The sequence below is a fragment of the Podarcis pityusensis genome (genome assembly GCF_964106645.2).
Source record: "Podarcis pityusensis genome assembly, chromosome: 2".
Classification (NCBI taxonomy): Eukaryota; Metazoa; Chordata; class Lepidosauria; order Squamata; family Lacertidae; genus Podarcis; species Podarcis pityusensis.
The window spans coordinates 82,415,603-82,432,702 of NC_138029.1; the positions used below are offsets into that span (position 1 = coordinate 82,415,603).

The 17,100-nt window shown below is 39.9% G+C and overlaps 2 protein-coding genes across 32 annotated transcripts in view; one reads left to right on the top strand and one right to left on the bottom strand.

Moving 5' to 3' along the window:
• Nucleotides 1–3,120, top strand: part of CACNA1D (calcium voltage-gated channel subunit alpha1 D) — a 200,859-nt gene extending 197,739 nt beyond the window's left edge. For all 28 annotated transcript variants that reach the window (XM_080996685.1, XM_080996680.1, XM_080996673.1 and 25 more), the window contains one exon: nt 942–3,120. In XM_080996685.1, coding sequence (XP_080852811.1) covers nt 942–1,235 — 294 coding nt within the window. In that variant the 3' untranslated portion in view covers nt 1,236–3,120. The remainder of the gene's footprint in view (nt 1–941) is intronic.
• The window catches only part of CHDH (choline dehydrogenase), a 73,905-nt gene that overhangs the window by 44,715 nt on the left and 12,090 nt on the right, over nt 1–17,100 (bottom strand). For 2 of the 4 annotated variants that reach the window (XM_080996804.1, XM_080996803.1), the window contains exons 3-8: nt 15,877–16,028; nt 14,749–14,878; nt 14,394–14,528; nt 13,370–13,512; nt 11,344–11,446; nt 9,658–9,725 (exon numbers count right to left, since the gene is read on the bottom strand). In XM_080996804.1, coding sequence (XP_080852930.1) covers nt 9,664–9,725; nt 11,344–11,446; nt 13,370–13,512; nt 14,394–14,528; nt 14,749–14,878; nt 15,877–16,028 — 725 coding nt within the window. In that variant the 3' untranslated portion in view covers nt 9,658–9,663. Of the gene's footprint in view, nt 1–6,410; nt 10,210–11,343; nt 11,447–13,369; nt 13,513–14,393; nt 14,529–14,748; nt 14,879–15,876; nt 16,029–17,100 lie in introns of those variants that run through there. The other 2 variants (XM_080996802.1, XM_080996801.1) reach the window with 2 other exon arrangements.

A 17,100-nucleotide genomic window follows, 5' to 3' on the forward strand; every position in this document is an offset into this window, starting at 1 on the left:
TCAAAAGTCACTTGTATAATCAGCTGAAAATCCTATGTTGGCTGTTTCAAGCCACAAAAGGGGGGCATGCAGCCCCAAAGCAGCAGGATTTAACACCCTGCTTGGCTGACAACCGGGGGGGGGGGCGTGTGTGTTAAATCCTGCACAGGTTGGTGGGTTTCATACAAGCACCTTCCCGTTTCAGGAAGGGGCTTACATGGAATCCCTTGCTACAACAAAGGCTTTTTCCTCTGTTGTAAAAACGGATTCAGAAAATGATTTGCAAAGATGAAGGGGGGGGGTGTTCATTTTAGCAGCACTTTGCAAGGTACACCTGATGTCATTGTGATATAAGGTGATTCACAAATAGGTAGATCGCTCATCTGTCAGATTTGCCCCACGAGGACAATCCCCAAAAGGATCTTGCCTGTGGAGACAAAACTATTTTCCCCACCCAATTTAAGCTATATCCTCCCTATGTGCCATACTGTTCCATGTCAACTTTTGTCCCATTGTGTCTACAAAACCGGACAGAAGCTGAAAGCCACCAATACTAACTAGACAACATAGTTTGGCTGCATTCTTTATCAGTTTTACAGGAAGAATCCTGTAACATAGAGTGACTTTGATTACAACTATGGACTCCAGAATTTCTCTGAAAACATTAGTGTATTCCAGGTGGCCCTCAGTCATGCATCATCCCAACCCCTCTCCTAGCTTCATCAGAATGTCACTTCCAAACTCAGCCACGCACAGCTTATTGGGAAGGCCTTCTTTACACAGTTGTGGGACAATTCAATATCTAGGGAGTAGATTTTCAGAAGGCACTTGAAATAAAAATAATGCAACATAAAAAGGTTTGCACTCTCTAAAATGAATTAAAGTATTGAAGCTTTGTCACTGTTTGCTTTTGATTTCTTATCCTAAGTGCCAAATTAATGTTTATAGTATTACTTTCTCAGGTACTTATATCTGAAGGATTAGGACGGTATGCAAAAGACCCGAAGTTTGTTTCTGCTACAAAACATGAGATTGCTGATGCTTGTGACATGACTATTGATGAAATGGAAAGTGCTGCGAGTAATCTTCTCAATGGGAACATTAGCAATGGAGCCAATGGTGACATGTTCCCCATTTTAAATAGACAAGATTATGAACTTCAAGACTTTGGTCCTGGCTATAGTGATGAAGAGCCAGATACTGGTAAATATGAAGAAGACTTAGCTGATGAAATGATATGCATTACAACCTTATAGTATTTAGCAAGAAAAAAAAGTTTGATTTTAAATAAACAAAAGTGCCTCATAGTTCCAAGATGCTAGGCACTAGTTGGAATTAATAAGGAATCAAGTTTTGCACGAGTGATGATGTCACATTGCGAGGAAGCCATACTTTTATTTCTTCTTAAATATCTCCAGTGTGGTGAAACAGGATCAGAATGGCAGGATGTTGACAAGTCCTTTGCTATAGAATCCTGAGCTCATCAGTGAGTGAAGGTTGGTTATTAGACTGAAAGAGATTCTAACCAGCCTGTTTTCAGATGTTGAAGAAAAAGTTGAAAGATTGCTGCCTTTCAGTTTTGTGCTGCTGCCCTTCAGAGTGTAAAACTTTCTCAGCGGAAAAAGGTTTGGCACCAAAAAAGAAAGTCTGCATGAGAAGGATATGGTGATGAAAGTCATTACCTCTGATTATATGGCATATCAAATGTCCACTACATTCAACATACCCACTCAGATATTATTTTCAAATTTGCCTCCTTTTTTTTAAAGTATTTGTCTAATACAGTTTGTCAAACACTACCTACATGAGATTGTTATATTGGACTGATGCTAAAAAGCATTTCTCTCGTATGTAACACCAGTTTACATAGCAAAATATCATTAAAGATAGTCTGTTTTATGACTGTCACATTAAGGGCAAAATATACTGGAATAATTGCATTTTTACCAATGCACTTGCAACCAGGTTAAAGTAGAGTTAGATAAGATAGTTTGTTAAAAATTATATAGCAGAAATTATTGTAAATAAATTGTAATCTACAAACATTTGTATTTGTAAAGAGATGTTCTATATTTTGTAATTATTGTACCGTAATTGAACTGCAGCAATATTTATGGAGCCTAATTATTGTAATTCTCCACAGAATTCTAGATAGAAGTATTTTTACTTGGATTGTATAGAGCTTTAGGATTAAATATTTAAATAGAGCCACCTCTTATTTCTTCATTGTAAAATGCTTTCGAGGTAAAGATTTGAGAAACTTGATGCTACAGAGATTTTATAAAATATTTTGGGCCTATAGGAGTCTCACTTTATTTAAAACATGGAAGATGACTATTTATAGTCTTATATTTGGAAAGTTAAGAGATTTGGAATTAACTGTTATCTTTTTTATTTGGAAACTTCTGATTTTTATTTATACTACAACTCCTGCAATAACCGGTAAATAAAAAGAAATGAATTGAATTAGGCTACGCCTAACAAGGTTTTCTTTTAACCTTGAAGTGTATATATTTACAGATTAACTGACCAAGTATTTTACTTGGTGTAGAGAATTCTTATGAAGAAATAATTTAGCTGGTGGATGCAAAATGTTAACAAGTTACTCTGCTTGAAGTGGAATGTGTGATGAAGCAGTCATTTGCAGAACCAAAAGATTCCTTATATGTTGGGGAAATGGATGGCATGGTGGCCTCAACTTTTGTTGTTCTATGTGGACTGTTTCCAGGATTTATTTTTATGCAATCAAAGGAGGGCTTAGACATTTGTCCATGATGCAGTAAAATCCTGATATTGAGGCTAATGCAATTTTGGAGGCAGGTGAATATCAAAAATCTATTTTATTAACACGATAAATTGACTTGCTTTGCCAAGTAACCTTATCAGGGTTTATCTGTATTAACAAAATAGGTAGCAATTCAAATCACATTTTAAAAAGTGTGACCTATACAAACTATGTTAATATAACCATTTTGTACACAGTGGCAATTTGCTATGGATACCTTACAGACCTCTTCTTGAATCATTCTTTCAAATGCCAGGAGAGAATTTAAGGGTTTGTAAATTGTTTCTTGACCTACATCATTTTGTATGAAAAGAAATGCAAAATGTTCTTCGGAATAAAAATGTGTAATAATTTTATTATACTTGGGGCTCTTTTTACTAGCAGCTTCCTGAAGGTGGTTATCTCCTGACATCATGGACACATAATCCATAGGTAAATAAGTACTTCTTGTACAAGCATCCCTATAATAAATGGGAGCTGTGCAATTTGCTTCAACAGAACAATCTCCCAGTAGTTTATGAGCCATACAGAAATTGTAAAAAAGAAAAGGCTTTCACTTTCTCAAGTTGTCAGTAGCCTTTCCTGGGTTGATTTGCTTAGATGGAGGAGGAAACATTTGAGTTTTGCAATTACATGGAAAAGGAATGGAAGGGAAGAAGCTCTCGGCCCTGGCAAGACACTTTTCAGGGTCAGATAAGTACAAGTATCAGAAACCAATATAGTTGATCAGGTTGCTCTTTACATCCGGTCTCTGCCTCCCATCTCAACAAAACTAATTGAGAATGACTTTCTCAGACTAGTTCACACCTGTAGACTCTCTGTATCTGTTCATTCTACCATGCAGCACAGCATGGAAGCAAGCCTTGGGCTTATACCAGAGCTCTAAAATAAACGGTGTGTGTATTTGTGTGTTTCTACAAATATAAGCACCTTACATGAGTAGGCCTCAATCCATCTGCCAGGGAAAAATGGGGACAGATTATGCGAATGGGGCCTTTATGTAGAATCAGATTACAGGTTCAATTTAGGGTGGCAAAAGACCAGTAACTCCAGAACTTGTTTTTGTTGTCCATCACAAGCAGAATCCAAATAATGGCACATTTCATTTGGCTGGTAACTTGTTTGGAAAGTTCCTCGTTACTAAAGTTGTGTTGGCCATAAATATTAGGAGGAATGGAGATGCTACTACCTAGACTCAGCAACCTTTGATGTCTCTATACCAGCCTTCTCCAACCTGGTTTTCTCCAGGTGTTCCTGACTCCCAACATCCATCAGCCCCAGCCAGTATGACCAATAGTCAGGAGGATGTGGGAGATGTAGTCCAACTTGGTTGTGAAAGGCTGCCCTATACGGTATCTGATTTCAGTTGGATCAATTTAAATTAGTCATGCAACTTGACAAACAGCAGATTCAAAAATCCTCTACTGAATGACCAAATGTTTGCGCTATAATGAAAATTGCTATAAAATACAAGATGATTGAGAAGAACTTTGCACTTTGCACTGTAGAAATGATAATAATATAGAACAGTAATTCATGATAAATTACACAATGTAAGTAGATCCCTAGCAAAAATCCAGCAACTACGGTTTTCTAGCCTTGCCAGAGAAAATACATAAACTTATTGCCACCTAGCACATGAGAGACCTCATTATGCCAGAGAAGGAAAGTCACACACACACTGCCAATCCTGCTAAAAAACGAAAAACTACAAGCCCTTTTTGTTCCCACTCCTGCTGCCACTCCACAGCCTACAGACTTCCAGGGCCCTTCACAGATGCCCAGCCCAAACTGCCCTCAATTTGCTGTACTGGTCTTGTGTCCAACAACTCATCTTTTTCATGCTATGGAAATTCAGAAAGCTCTCATCTCTTGCAGCTCAAGACATACAACATACAGTCCCCAACTGTCATTTTTAACCTCAGCTGTTTCAGCTGATTTCACTCTCAGAACCTCATGTTCCTATGGCAACTGCAATCATTCCCAGAGTTCATTGGTGCTGAACATGTACATTCATGTTGTGCTGATACAGGAATTTAGGCACATCTGTTTTTCATCCCCCACCTCCACCCCCTGATGACTATTTTTTTGCCCCAAACTTTTTTTCAGCAAATTGCTGGGCCTCTAGCTTCATAAACTATGATGCAAAGCAAAGTGTTTTCTCTTATTAACATATTACTTCTATGTTGCAATTAGGATATAGCTGGGGAATTATAAATGCTGAGCTCATTTTTATGAACTATTAACTGGGGAAGGAGATCCCTTACCTGCTGTAAATTCAGCCACAGCATTGAACCAGGACAGCATTTGTCATGATAGTAAAATCATGCTGAATAAACCATGGGGAAAATAAACAGAAACACACAAAAAAAAATGGAATATAGGGATTAAGCACCACTGTTCTGGCAGCATGATAAACAGTTGCTTATACTGTTTACAATAACCTTCAGGTTCATATATATTATACAATAACATGGATGGAGAATCATCTGCAGTTATGTAAACAACTATTAAACCAGGTATTTTATCTTCTACCACAGCATCTTTTAGTAATATGCAGTATTTTAAAATGGCGCTCTACATCAATCACATCATAGTGGGCTAATAAATCATATGATTTGGAAGATCTCTGCATTCTAAAAGCCACAAAGGTAATCATGCTATACTGGACTGAATGCCCTGAATGCAGTACAGCACACTACAATTGCCTCAGTAAAGTCTCTCTATTAAAAACTCACTGTTTGCATCACACTGATTGATCTACGACTTTTATCATGATGAGTAAATCATTTTGGTCCCAGTTTAATGACAGAACATTTATCACAGAAATTATTTACCTGATTTCTTATGGGACAGTGCTCACTGCAGTCACATTTTCTCTTCAGTAGCATTCTTATGCCAACATGCCGTTCTTCTTCCCAGTTAATTACAATGCTCCAGTTTTACTGCTTTGCAGCAACACCAGGTAGCAGGACCTGCTTAGAGCATCTGCAGTTGTCCCTCCAGCCAGCTTTTGAGTCAGCAGGTTTTTTTAACCTGTTTCCACTTTTCTCAAGTGGATGATGTTGCCTTGAAAGTCCCAAGGAATCTAATAGGGGGCTAACTACAGTTAAAAGGTTCTGATTACTGCACTTGTTATGTTGCTCACATGCTGACAAACAATACCTTGGGTTCAGATCCTTAAACAAACCTTTTAAGCTGAAATCTTTCCCAGTCTGCAGCTGTATTGGAATTGTTTTTTAAAATAATAATAATGTGTTTTTAATGTTTTGTTTTTAATTGTAGGTGTGTATGCTGCCCTGGGCTCCTTCAGGAGGAAGAGTAGGATATAAATTCTATTAATAATAATAAACTTTCCATAATCCTCCCAAGTTCCTTGCAGTATTGGCCAATGTTAACTCATTTCATAATGAAAATTTCTGAGTTTATAAAACTACAGTAATGTAAAAAGTAAACAGAGAAGATGGTTTCAGGCTCACTGGTCCAGCAAGCATGATTCAGATGTACAAATTGGCTTTCTGCCTAATCATGTGCCTGTTTACTTAGAAGGGCTGGTTCATTCATGTGCTGTTGACTAGAGGGCTGCAATGGTGTGGTTGATCAAACACAAATGACATTGTATTATCACACACCAGCTTAAACACAAACATGCCTGTGTGAGCCAACCGTATATGTCCACTGACATAAATGGGCCTTACTCCCCACTGTGAATGTATGTAGAATAGGGACATTCTGTGTGCAATGCCTATGGCTAGATTATGTTGCAAAGGTTAAAAACCTAAAATAAAACAGCCACATACATTAAGCTCTTAAAACTAGTGGTTTATGATAGGGTAGGTCCATGTGCACTTGCCCCTTATGGACAGCAGGTACACTCAGCAATGGTAGTACTAGTGAACTGTGTCAGGTGGTGAGAAAAGCCACTCTTGCCTAATCAAAACTGACTCTGGTGACCATTTGTTCACCAGCTTCAGAAGTACTGATATGTCAATGCAGTTCACAGACGCATACGCAGATCTGTACACAGCATTAAATCTATACTTTGTATTTTAATATCATACTACATCATAGTGCTGCTTTTGCCTCACAAAGCAGCAAATTATAGGTGTTAAATTAGGGAAGTTCATTTTACACAGCTTTTCAAAACAGATTCTACAGAGGGCAAATGCAAAAATATATCCTAGAAATATGGGGGGGGGGGAGAGAAGATTAGCAGCACACTAGAAAATGTTTAAAAGCATGTAATTACATTAGCTGCATTTTAAATAAGGATTCTGAACATGTAATAATTATTCTAAACAACTGTACCTGTTTAGAAACATCAGGAATTCATCTTCTACAGTTGCTTTTTAATATTATATACAAAGGGCTCAACCCAGCGTAAGTTAATCATGAGTTCATTAAATGAAATCAATGAAACTCAAGTTATCTGGGACATTATCCACTACTAACTTTGCAAGGTTGTGCCAACAATGTACAAAACAGAGAACACTGATCTGAGAAATTTAACTTGGACAAAGTTGCAATACCCATTTATGAAATATATGAGAAAAGTGTAATGAGTAAGGATCAAGTGATTTTAGTTCAAGTGTGACTACAAGAGCCAGGGATTTCCTACTAGATGACATAGCAGTGCTGGTATTTTTCTCTTACTTTTGATCCTATGTGGAAAATACACAAGGAGGATTTCCTTGATTAGTCAACATGGGACTACCATTTACGTAAGCACCCAGACCAAAGTTTGGCTAGTAAGTGATAGCCCTCAGTGATAAGCAATTCTTCCTTGACAACTAAGTAATAAAGATGAACACAGCAGCAGAACGAAAGTGAAAAAACAGCAAGCTGCTATTAGAAAATATATTACACTGAAAGCCAGATAATTAAAAACAAGTGACACAATGAAACATCCATAGCTATAAACAATTAAAATATGTTCATGGTAACCTTTGTTATAGTCAATAACAGAAAAGGTACATTTAAGATTGACCTATAAATTCATTCAAGCAAGCGATAAAGAATTATTATTATTATTTCTATGAGGTTCTTTATTCAGACGTTCTGATGAAATCTGAAATGGTGCAATTTGGATTTATGCCAAAAATTTACAACCCCAGCTCTATTTCATTATCATGTCAAATCCTGTGACTGCAGTAGCCCAAGATCCTCACCCTACTGGAAACCCAGAGTCTTCTGTCCCCTTTGGCCTTGGCTAGAGTGTGCCCTGTGAAAACTGCTGGGGATTTTACTGCATGAAGAAATGATAGCAACACCATTCCTCCAGCCTAATGAGTACAACCAGGTACAGTTTAGGTTAAGGTGTTAAGGAACATCATTTTCTCCAGGTGTCCTTTTCTGCTTTCAATTGCCTGTCACTAAATTATCTGCCATGTATAATTTGTATCAAAGCAGATTAGGTCACAATTTTAAGGAGAGGAGGGAAGGAACTTGCATTCTCACTAGCAAGGCAGAAGTACCAAAAAGGGGTCCTGCATTTCTGTCCTTTTCTACTTTTTAAATAATTTCCCTTCAATTAAAGTGGGACATAATAAATGGGAAGAAACTATGCTAACTCGTTTATTTCCTGGGTGTTGTTTTTTATTATTATTACTACTATTTAAAGTTTATTAAATGTACAGTGATATCTTGGTTTACAACCATAATCCATGCCGGAGGTCCAGTTATAAATAAAAACAGGTTGTAACCCAAGGCGCGCTTTTGCCAATGGGGCCTCCCCCCCCAAAAAAGGGGGGGTTGTAATCCCCCCCAAAATGGGTTGTAATTCAAAGAGAGAGACACACACTTCTGGGTTTGACGTGGTTGTAATCCAAAATGGTTGTAATCCAAGGTACCAATGTATTAGTCACTTGTTGCCTAAAAGGTCTCCAAGCTTGGTAAGGCTGAAAAGAGAGGCAACATTAATTTAGGGATGTGTTGGGAAACTGGAAAGGGTCTGCCTCCTTTTGATTATGAATCCAGTCTTCCCCTGACGCCCCTCTTTTCAGCCCTACTAATACCAGAACCATCCCATAAGTTGGGCGACAGCTGTGGAAGCTGTCACGGTGACAAAAAAGGGCAATCCAGCATTAGCTCTTCCTCTTTAAAGGTCAGAGCAGCCTCCTTGTCCTCAGAGAGGAAGATCAGGTGCTTTCTATGGCCCTGGAACTCCCTCCCCAGGGAAACAGTACTCCTGGGCGCAGTGAATATTTTAGTTCCTATATGAATGACTGAACGACTAAATTATTCACTAAATTGCACACAGAAACCTGAACATGTGGGCCTGCTACTATAAGCACAAGAAGGTTCAGCTAAACTTAGGCTGTACAACAACCATGTCCTCAACATCCAAGTTGACATCTAATGCTTCATAGGCAACCATTACGTAACTTGCTGTACCTGTAATTTATTAAGAGTAACAGAAGCCGTTGACAGCTGGAGATAGTCTCTTTTTTTGTTTATCTATACTATTATTCTGTGCACTTGTTGAACTCATTAATTGCTTTTATAGGGGACAAATGGTCCTACAAAAAATTATTGGGGGGGAGGTCCTAACTTTAGTCACAACTCAACAAATTTAGTTGGTTCTAATTGTTCCAGTTAAGATAAACCCCAAAACAAAGCTTTCAGTCGAACTTTGTTGTGGCTTCATTTAAGTATTAGATCAACCAGTCCTCTTTAATGTGTAGGCTCAGTCTTCTATATTCTGTATAGCCCTGAGAAAATCTGATATAATATCCATGTTATAGTGTAGGGAAATTCTTCCGTAAGCCCACAAACTACATCCTAAATAATCAAGATCTTAAGTCAATTCCATCATAAGATCCTACTACATGAAGTAATAAATATCTATGCATATCAGCCATGCTGTTATCAAGCAGTTTCTTATATATCTTTACCTGTTCTTACTTGAGCGTGCAGCTATTTTCTGAACAATTTTCATTACACACCAAATCTCTTTGTTTGACTGAAATAGAAAGTTGATTTTCAATTATTATTAGAATACATTCTGCAGAGAACATCACAGCTATTTCATCGCTGAGTTTCCAAAGTTTTGGGTTTATATACAGGAACATTTTTCTCTTGAAGCGATGGTAGTCCTTTGATTATATCAGCAGCTTTCTCTGCTACCATGATGGTTGGGGCATTTAAATTTCCACTTACGATACTAGGCATTATTGAGGCATCAACAACTCTCAGGTTTTCTGTCCCTATAACTTTGGTCTGGGGATCAACCACAGCAGTGGGATCAGAACTCTGTCCCATTTTACAAGTGCATGAAGGATGGTAGGCACTATCAGCCTTTTGTCTTATGAAGGCATCTATTTCTCCATCAGACTGAACATGGCTTCCTGGCTGAATTTCAGGTCCACGGAATTTTTCAAAGGCTTCCTGAGCAAATATCTCTCTTGCTAGCTTCACACACTGACGAAATTCCCAGACATCTATTTCTGTAAATAAGAAAGACAAAGACAAAGATTCTAAGCATGCTCAACACTGAGCATTATTACTGTACTGCCTATTACATACAGGCAGTATCTTAGAAATGCAAGTAAAATGTGAGAAGTCAAGAACAGGACAGGCAGGGAATGGGTATTGCCTTATTTAATACCTTTTTTGCTAATCAAGAGAGAGAGAGAGAGGCATCTCCCCCAAAGCTGGCTCCAAGGTCCATTTCCATCATGCCAACCTTTTGGCCATCTTGCTCCTCTCCCAGTACAAAACAGCAACCCACGTGCCAGCAGCTCTGTCCCCTCCAGTGAGCCACTTCTATTTAGCATTTCACTCAGTTAGTACTTTCCTATCGAGATTTACTATGTGATCAACATTAGTGTTGAATTCAGACAACCCTCTGTTTTCTAACTGAAAACTTTAATGATAGAGCAAATTCATATAGCTGTGGAAGCTGCATGGTATGCATGTTTATGTATCTGCTCCTTCAATGGTGCATCATGCATCTGCAAGAGCTTTGCATGCACAGAACAGCACACAAAATTTTAGACCGCAGTACTACAACCAGAAGTTGAGGAATATCCAGTCGAAGTAAACAGAAGGTTCTCAACATGCCTTTCTAGACATTTTAATTATGGCCTGTACTGTTATTATTTTGTATTGGCTCACTTCAGGCAACCTGATTCCATTGGGTTCTACCAACCTGGAAACAGCAAATTTTCAGGAACAATTTCTAGAAACAATTGAAGGTATTTTTGTACCTACAAATTTTTCCAGCTGGATAAAAAGGTCTATGCCATGAATGTGTACTCTGTATTGTTTTTAAATTTGATGTCATTTTTAGTGTTTTTAATGCTTTGTACATCGCCATGAGGCATATGTGGAAGGCAATTATTTAATAATGGTGGTGGTGATGACTATGACCACAACAACAGTTACACATGTGGGGAAACATAGTTATCTGAGAGAACTGGGCTCTCAGTAGATGATACATGACCACTTTGCCATGTTCTACATAGTTTGGGATGGATGGAAAATGAAACTAAAACAAAATACAAAGCAGTGCTCTCATGGTTTTGAACCACAAACCAAAAGGGACAAGGTATAGAATACAGATAACCTATGCAACTTACCTGTTGACAAATAGTTGGGCTCAAGGACAGGATGCTCTCTTGGGTCTGTACTTTTCAGCTTTAGCCATCCTACACTTGTACTTCGCATAGGTCCAACATGAACCTGCAATAGCCCCCAAAGAATATGAAATAAGCTATCAGGATGTTCTTTCTAAATTAATATAGTTTTAAAAACTGACTTCTCTATAAGTTGTCCATAGTACATCTGAATACAAGAACCTCAGCTCCAGAACAGTTAATCCCTAACCCACAATGCAGACACAACATCCTCCTCAAAACACCCCACTGCCAAACAAACCACCATACAAAAACAGGAGGCATTACATGTGCACCCTCAAAAACAATATCCAGGGACATCTCCTCCCTCAATCATTCCACCTTCCCCTAACACAGCAGGCGGCAGCAAGGTCCCTTTTCGCCTTTTCTGAAGAATTCTGAGGTGAGGCTGTGAGGCCTCCACCCTCTTTCTTTCCTTTCTTATGAAAAATTATTACTATTTGTCAGGGCTGCCTCAAGTCTCAGCTCACAAAAGACCAACGCCTTTCTTTTCTTATATATAAAAGTGTTTATTGCAGTTCATTGTTTGCTTCAGATCCGAGGCGCGCAGCCCTACGTCTGCTAGGCTTAGACCGCTGAAGTCCCTTCTGAATCTGTCCCCGCCCTGCACCAGTTTAAGAGGCTTGCGCTGCTCCACCTCTTTCTCTCTTTCCTTTTCCACAGGGTCTTTCTGCCCACTGGGGTTTCGCCCCTCCTGGATTCCTCCGACGCGGAATCAGACTGCTCTTGCCCCCTCCTGCGGGCTTTGGGACCTGGCCCCTCCTCCGGGCTCCCTGTACTTCCGCGCGCCTCTACATTTGAACTTGGCGCGCGCCCCCAACCTCTAACTTTCCTTTTGACAGCTACGCTACTCCCTTCACTACTCCCCTCCCCTTCCGGGAGGGTGGCTTGCTCCGACCTCCCTCCTTTCTCTACTGCCGGAGCCGCCTCCCCTGATACACTGGAACCTCCACCCCCTTCGCTGCACTCTGGCGGGGAGGCTGGTCCTGACGCCCAGCTGCCACTTTGGGATCCCCCGCTGGCCCCCTGCTCCTGACAAGTCCCCCCTGGGGCTCCCCTGGCCTTGACCACCAGCGCCCCCTTCTGGGAATCCTCTGATTCGCTGGAAAGACTCATGGAATCTCTAGAGTCATTGTCATCCTCTTCCTCACTGTCCTGGGATTCATCCCCATCGCTCTCCATCTCCTGCCTACCCTGTGCCTCTGTCCCTGAACCCCTGACACTATTACTATAATTATATTTTTTATTTATATTCCAACTTTTTCCCAGTCCAGGACTCAAGGCGGCTTCCATAAAGAAAATAGAACAAGATGTCCTGATTCCACATGCATCCCAGAAGCATTAATGGGAAGGGGAAGTAAAGAAGAATAGAGCATGTGCAGGCCTGTGGGTCTCTTTGTAGTCAACCCAGCCACAGATGAAGATAGAAGAAAAAGGAGAGAGTCTGCAAAAATGATTTTTTTTAAATTAAAAACCCAGAAGTGACAGGGAATCCCACTGGGCACCAACGAAAATATCTGATGGATACAATGGCATCTGTGGGTGCCATGTTGAGGGGTACCATGAAAGAGAAATGGTCTGGTTTAGATCTTTCTCTGTTGTTTTACTATGACAGAGTGATTACCAAGGATGCTGAAGGACATAATCTGACTTTTCTATTTACAGTGGTACCTCAGGTTACAAACGCTTCAGGTTACAGACTCCGCTAACCTGGAAGTAGTACCTTGGGTTAAGAACTTTACTTCAGGATAAGAACAGAAATTGCGCAGCAGCGGCATGGCAGGCCCCATTAGCTAAAGTGGTACCTCAGGTTAAGAACAGTTTCAGGTTAAGAACGGACCCCCAGAACGAATTAAGTTCTTAACCAGAGGTACCACTGTATATGCTACAGGTAAAATGGAATTATGGCAGCACAATTTTTCAGGTAGTACTTCTGTTTCTTCATAATTAGTGTTCTTGTACCACTCACTTGGTAAGCTTCCAGTTGAGAAGCAACACGTCCATGATCAATCACCTGAGAAGGGAGGAAGTGAAACTGAATATCTGGATGAGAAACTCCAGGTCGACTTCTGATAAATCCCCCAGACTCTAGATGAGCAGTGGCTCCGTCACCTGAAGAATGGAAATACCATAGGGGAGATTCAGAAATTGTGCAATGGGGAAGAGAATTTTGTTTTTTATATAAATTTGTTTTGAATTTTGTTTTTTATATAAAAAACAGTTCCGGCTGAGAGAAAGCATATTCCTGGCAATATCCTTTCTGAAGGATTCTGAGGGATATTTGACTCCTGTGTGTGGAGGTAGAAGACGCAGTTGGAGGGGAACACGTGGAAGAAACACGAGTTATCTTGATGCTAATATGTGGATCCTAGACAGCTGTGTTCTCAGAAGAAAGCCCCACTAAAGTCAGTAAGATTAACTGACAAACTAAGAGCAGGCAGGAGGAAGGTGGTTAGAAGAGGCAGGCAGCCAGCCTAGTAATCCACTGTCTCCATCACTGCTTAGGATAAAGAATCAGCAGGGATAAGGTGGTGGCGGCAGATCGCAATGCCAGCTGGCTGCCACTTCTGACCTCCTTCCTGCAGGGCTCCACCTACCAGGTCACCCCTTTGTCCTGCTTGGCTGCATCAGCATGAGAAGGAATGGGAAAGGTCTCGAGGGTTATTGGGGTGAGGAGGAGGGTGTTGGCAAGGGCTAGATGTAGGTGTTGGGCATGCTGTAAGGGACTGGCAAGGTCCAGGGGTGGGGAGTTGTCAAGGTGTGTGTGGGGGGGGGGTCTGGTGAGGGAATCTTGGTAAAGGGTATAGGTGGGGTTGGTGAATGAAGAGGTGTGGGGGGGGGCTGGTATAGATAAAATGTGTTTACTGGTCAAAGGTTTCTCTAATCAGAGTGCTCACAGGTATGTACATTCACTTGGATAGCCCCCTTTTATTTTAAAAGCCAGTTTGCTATCCCTATCTAACAGCATCACATGACACTATTTTAAGTCCTACCTGTACATTTCCAGAACCATTCAAGCCCAATCTTGACCATCTGAAGAGGCTTTTGTGCTTTATACAATGTTACAGGTTGAGTGCATTTCTGTTGTACGTACACTTCTAAATGATCTTGAAGATTCTGGCCAACTCCTAGCAGAAACAACAACAAAAAAACTGCCAACATTATAGAAATGAGTACAGCTTGGATTATAAGATAAGGTAACTTAAGGAACAACATAGGGGTAAAGTTTTCCATCACTCCCTGCAACTGACTAACTTCCTTTAGTTAACTTATCTTAGATTCCAAGGCAAGCAGTTGATCAGTGTAAGCAGAACTATATTCAACCCAAACACAGTATTAGATACACACCTGAAAGGTTGCAGACAACAGGAATTCCTAATTTTTTTAGGTCATCTGCATTTCCAACTCCAGACAGCATAAGTAACTGTGGGGAATTTATGGCACCTCCACTTAAAATAACTTCTTTACTAGCAAAAACCTGAAATAAAAGAAAGCTAATTGTTAATAAATATAATTTTGATATAATAAAATCAGTATTTCAAAACAACCTTTCAGAGAGCAGCTGGGTCATAAATGTCATTTTCCATACTATTTGTGTTAGTCCAGACAGCTGGAGTCTAGACAGTCAGCCGGATCTGACTGTTTGACAAACACACAAGATGTAATCGGCTGTGCATTCACATAAACAATACTCTTCTATATATTCTTATCACAATATCAAATGTTTATCTTGCATATAAACAACACATTTTGTTGTTGTTTAGTCATTTAGTCGTGTCCGACACTCCTGTCTTCCACTGCCTCCCGCAGTTTGGTCAAACTCATGTTAGTAGCTTCGAGAACACTATCCAACCATCTCGTCCTCTTTCGTCCCCTTCTCCTTGTGCCCTCCATCTTTCCCAACATCAGGGTCTTTTCCAGGGAGTCTTCTCTTCTCATGAGGTGGCCAAAGTATTGGAGCCTCAGCTTCAGGATCTGTCCTTCCAGTGAGCACTCAGGGCTGATTTCCTTCAGAATGGATAGGTTTGATCTTCTTGCAGTCCATGGGACTCTCAAGAGTTTCCTCCAGCACCAGAATTCAAAAGCATCAATTCTTCGGCGATAAAGTGCAATAATATAGACGGAAGTCCCAATAGATCAGTTCATTCATAAAGACCAAATATCTGGTAGTTTCTGTTCCACATATGTTCATAAAGTCCATATTGGAGCCTACTACAGTTCCACAGAGTTGACAAGGATTTCCGGAATAATGCCTTGTTTCGCTCTCATGGGCTTCATCGGTGGTACATGTTCATATATAGTATATCAAAGTTTCATTTGTAACTTTGTAGTGTAACGACTTCAAGCAGTGTAGCTACTTCAAGCAGCACAGCAGCTTTGCTATAACTCTGCTGCAGTAACATTTTATTTTTATCACAACTAAAAATCTATTACCTTTCCAGAAATTTCTTTCTGGATAGGAAATTTAAATCTTACCTTTTTCTTTTCTCCATTTTTAACATACTCAATGCCAATGGCTTTGGTCCCTTCAAACAAAATTTTTATAACAAGTGTACTGTCTTCTGCGGACAAGTTTGGGCGTGGCAATGCAGGGCGAAGGTAAGCACTAGCTGTGCTCCATCTTTGACCTACAAAATATAGGTTTACATATAACAGAAGTAACCAAAATAATCTATGCCCTTTCAGAGCTACAGAAATGACTTTCTCGCTGTTTTGAAATTCTGCATTTGTTCTTCTCCTTTAAAATAATTGCTCCAATCCAGCAACTTGCGATCTATTAACTTGCCCACTGGAATAAGTTTACACACACACACACACATCTCCCATACATAAAATGGGGGGGGGGGACACCCTGCTGGGCAGGACGCTGTGTGAATTTATCATTTCTGCCCCTAACTGAAGTTCTGCCTCAATCTGTAGAATCACAAATATAACACTCTATGCCTATTGCTGTACTCTTAATCCCACCAGACTCCAAAAACTGACAGTGCTGATCACCTTTGCTGGGGGCAAGGGAAGGGTTCGAATAGTAGTTTTGTGGACTGGGTGCATAATACCTTGCAAAAGAGAGACAGAGAGAGAGAGAGAGACTATCTACATTTAAGAATTAAATGCAAATCAAGTGGTTAAAAGTGCTGTCAAAAATTATTCTACAAATTTAGTGGATGCAAAAGATGGCCATCAATTGGCATTCTCATTCAGCGAGAAAAACTAATTTCAGTAAACTGACAAATCAGTTCTACTGAAGTGAATGCTTTCTGCAGATTGGTTTCCATAGTAATTCCATATTAGATCATTTAATCCAAGTCAACAAGACATGTTTACCAGAAGAGAGGTAAATTAGATACATTTGTGTGGTTATTGTTGCTGTTTCACACTCATTTCTGGCTTCCCTAACTAACCCCGCAACAACTTCTTATAAATATTAATTAAGTTGAATAAAAAAAAAAGAATATAAGACCCTGCCAGATCAGACAAATGGCCCATCTGGTCCAACATCCTGTTCTCACAGTGGTCATGTATTTGGCTCGCAAGTTGGATTCAAACACAAGAGCACACTTCCCCACCCTCTAGTTTCCAGAAACTGGTATTCCAGAAGCACTGCTGCCTCAAACTGTGGAGGCAGAGCATTGGCTTCATGGCTAGTAGCCATCAACAGCCCTCTCCTCCATGAATTTGTCTAATCCTCTTTGAAAGTGT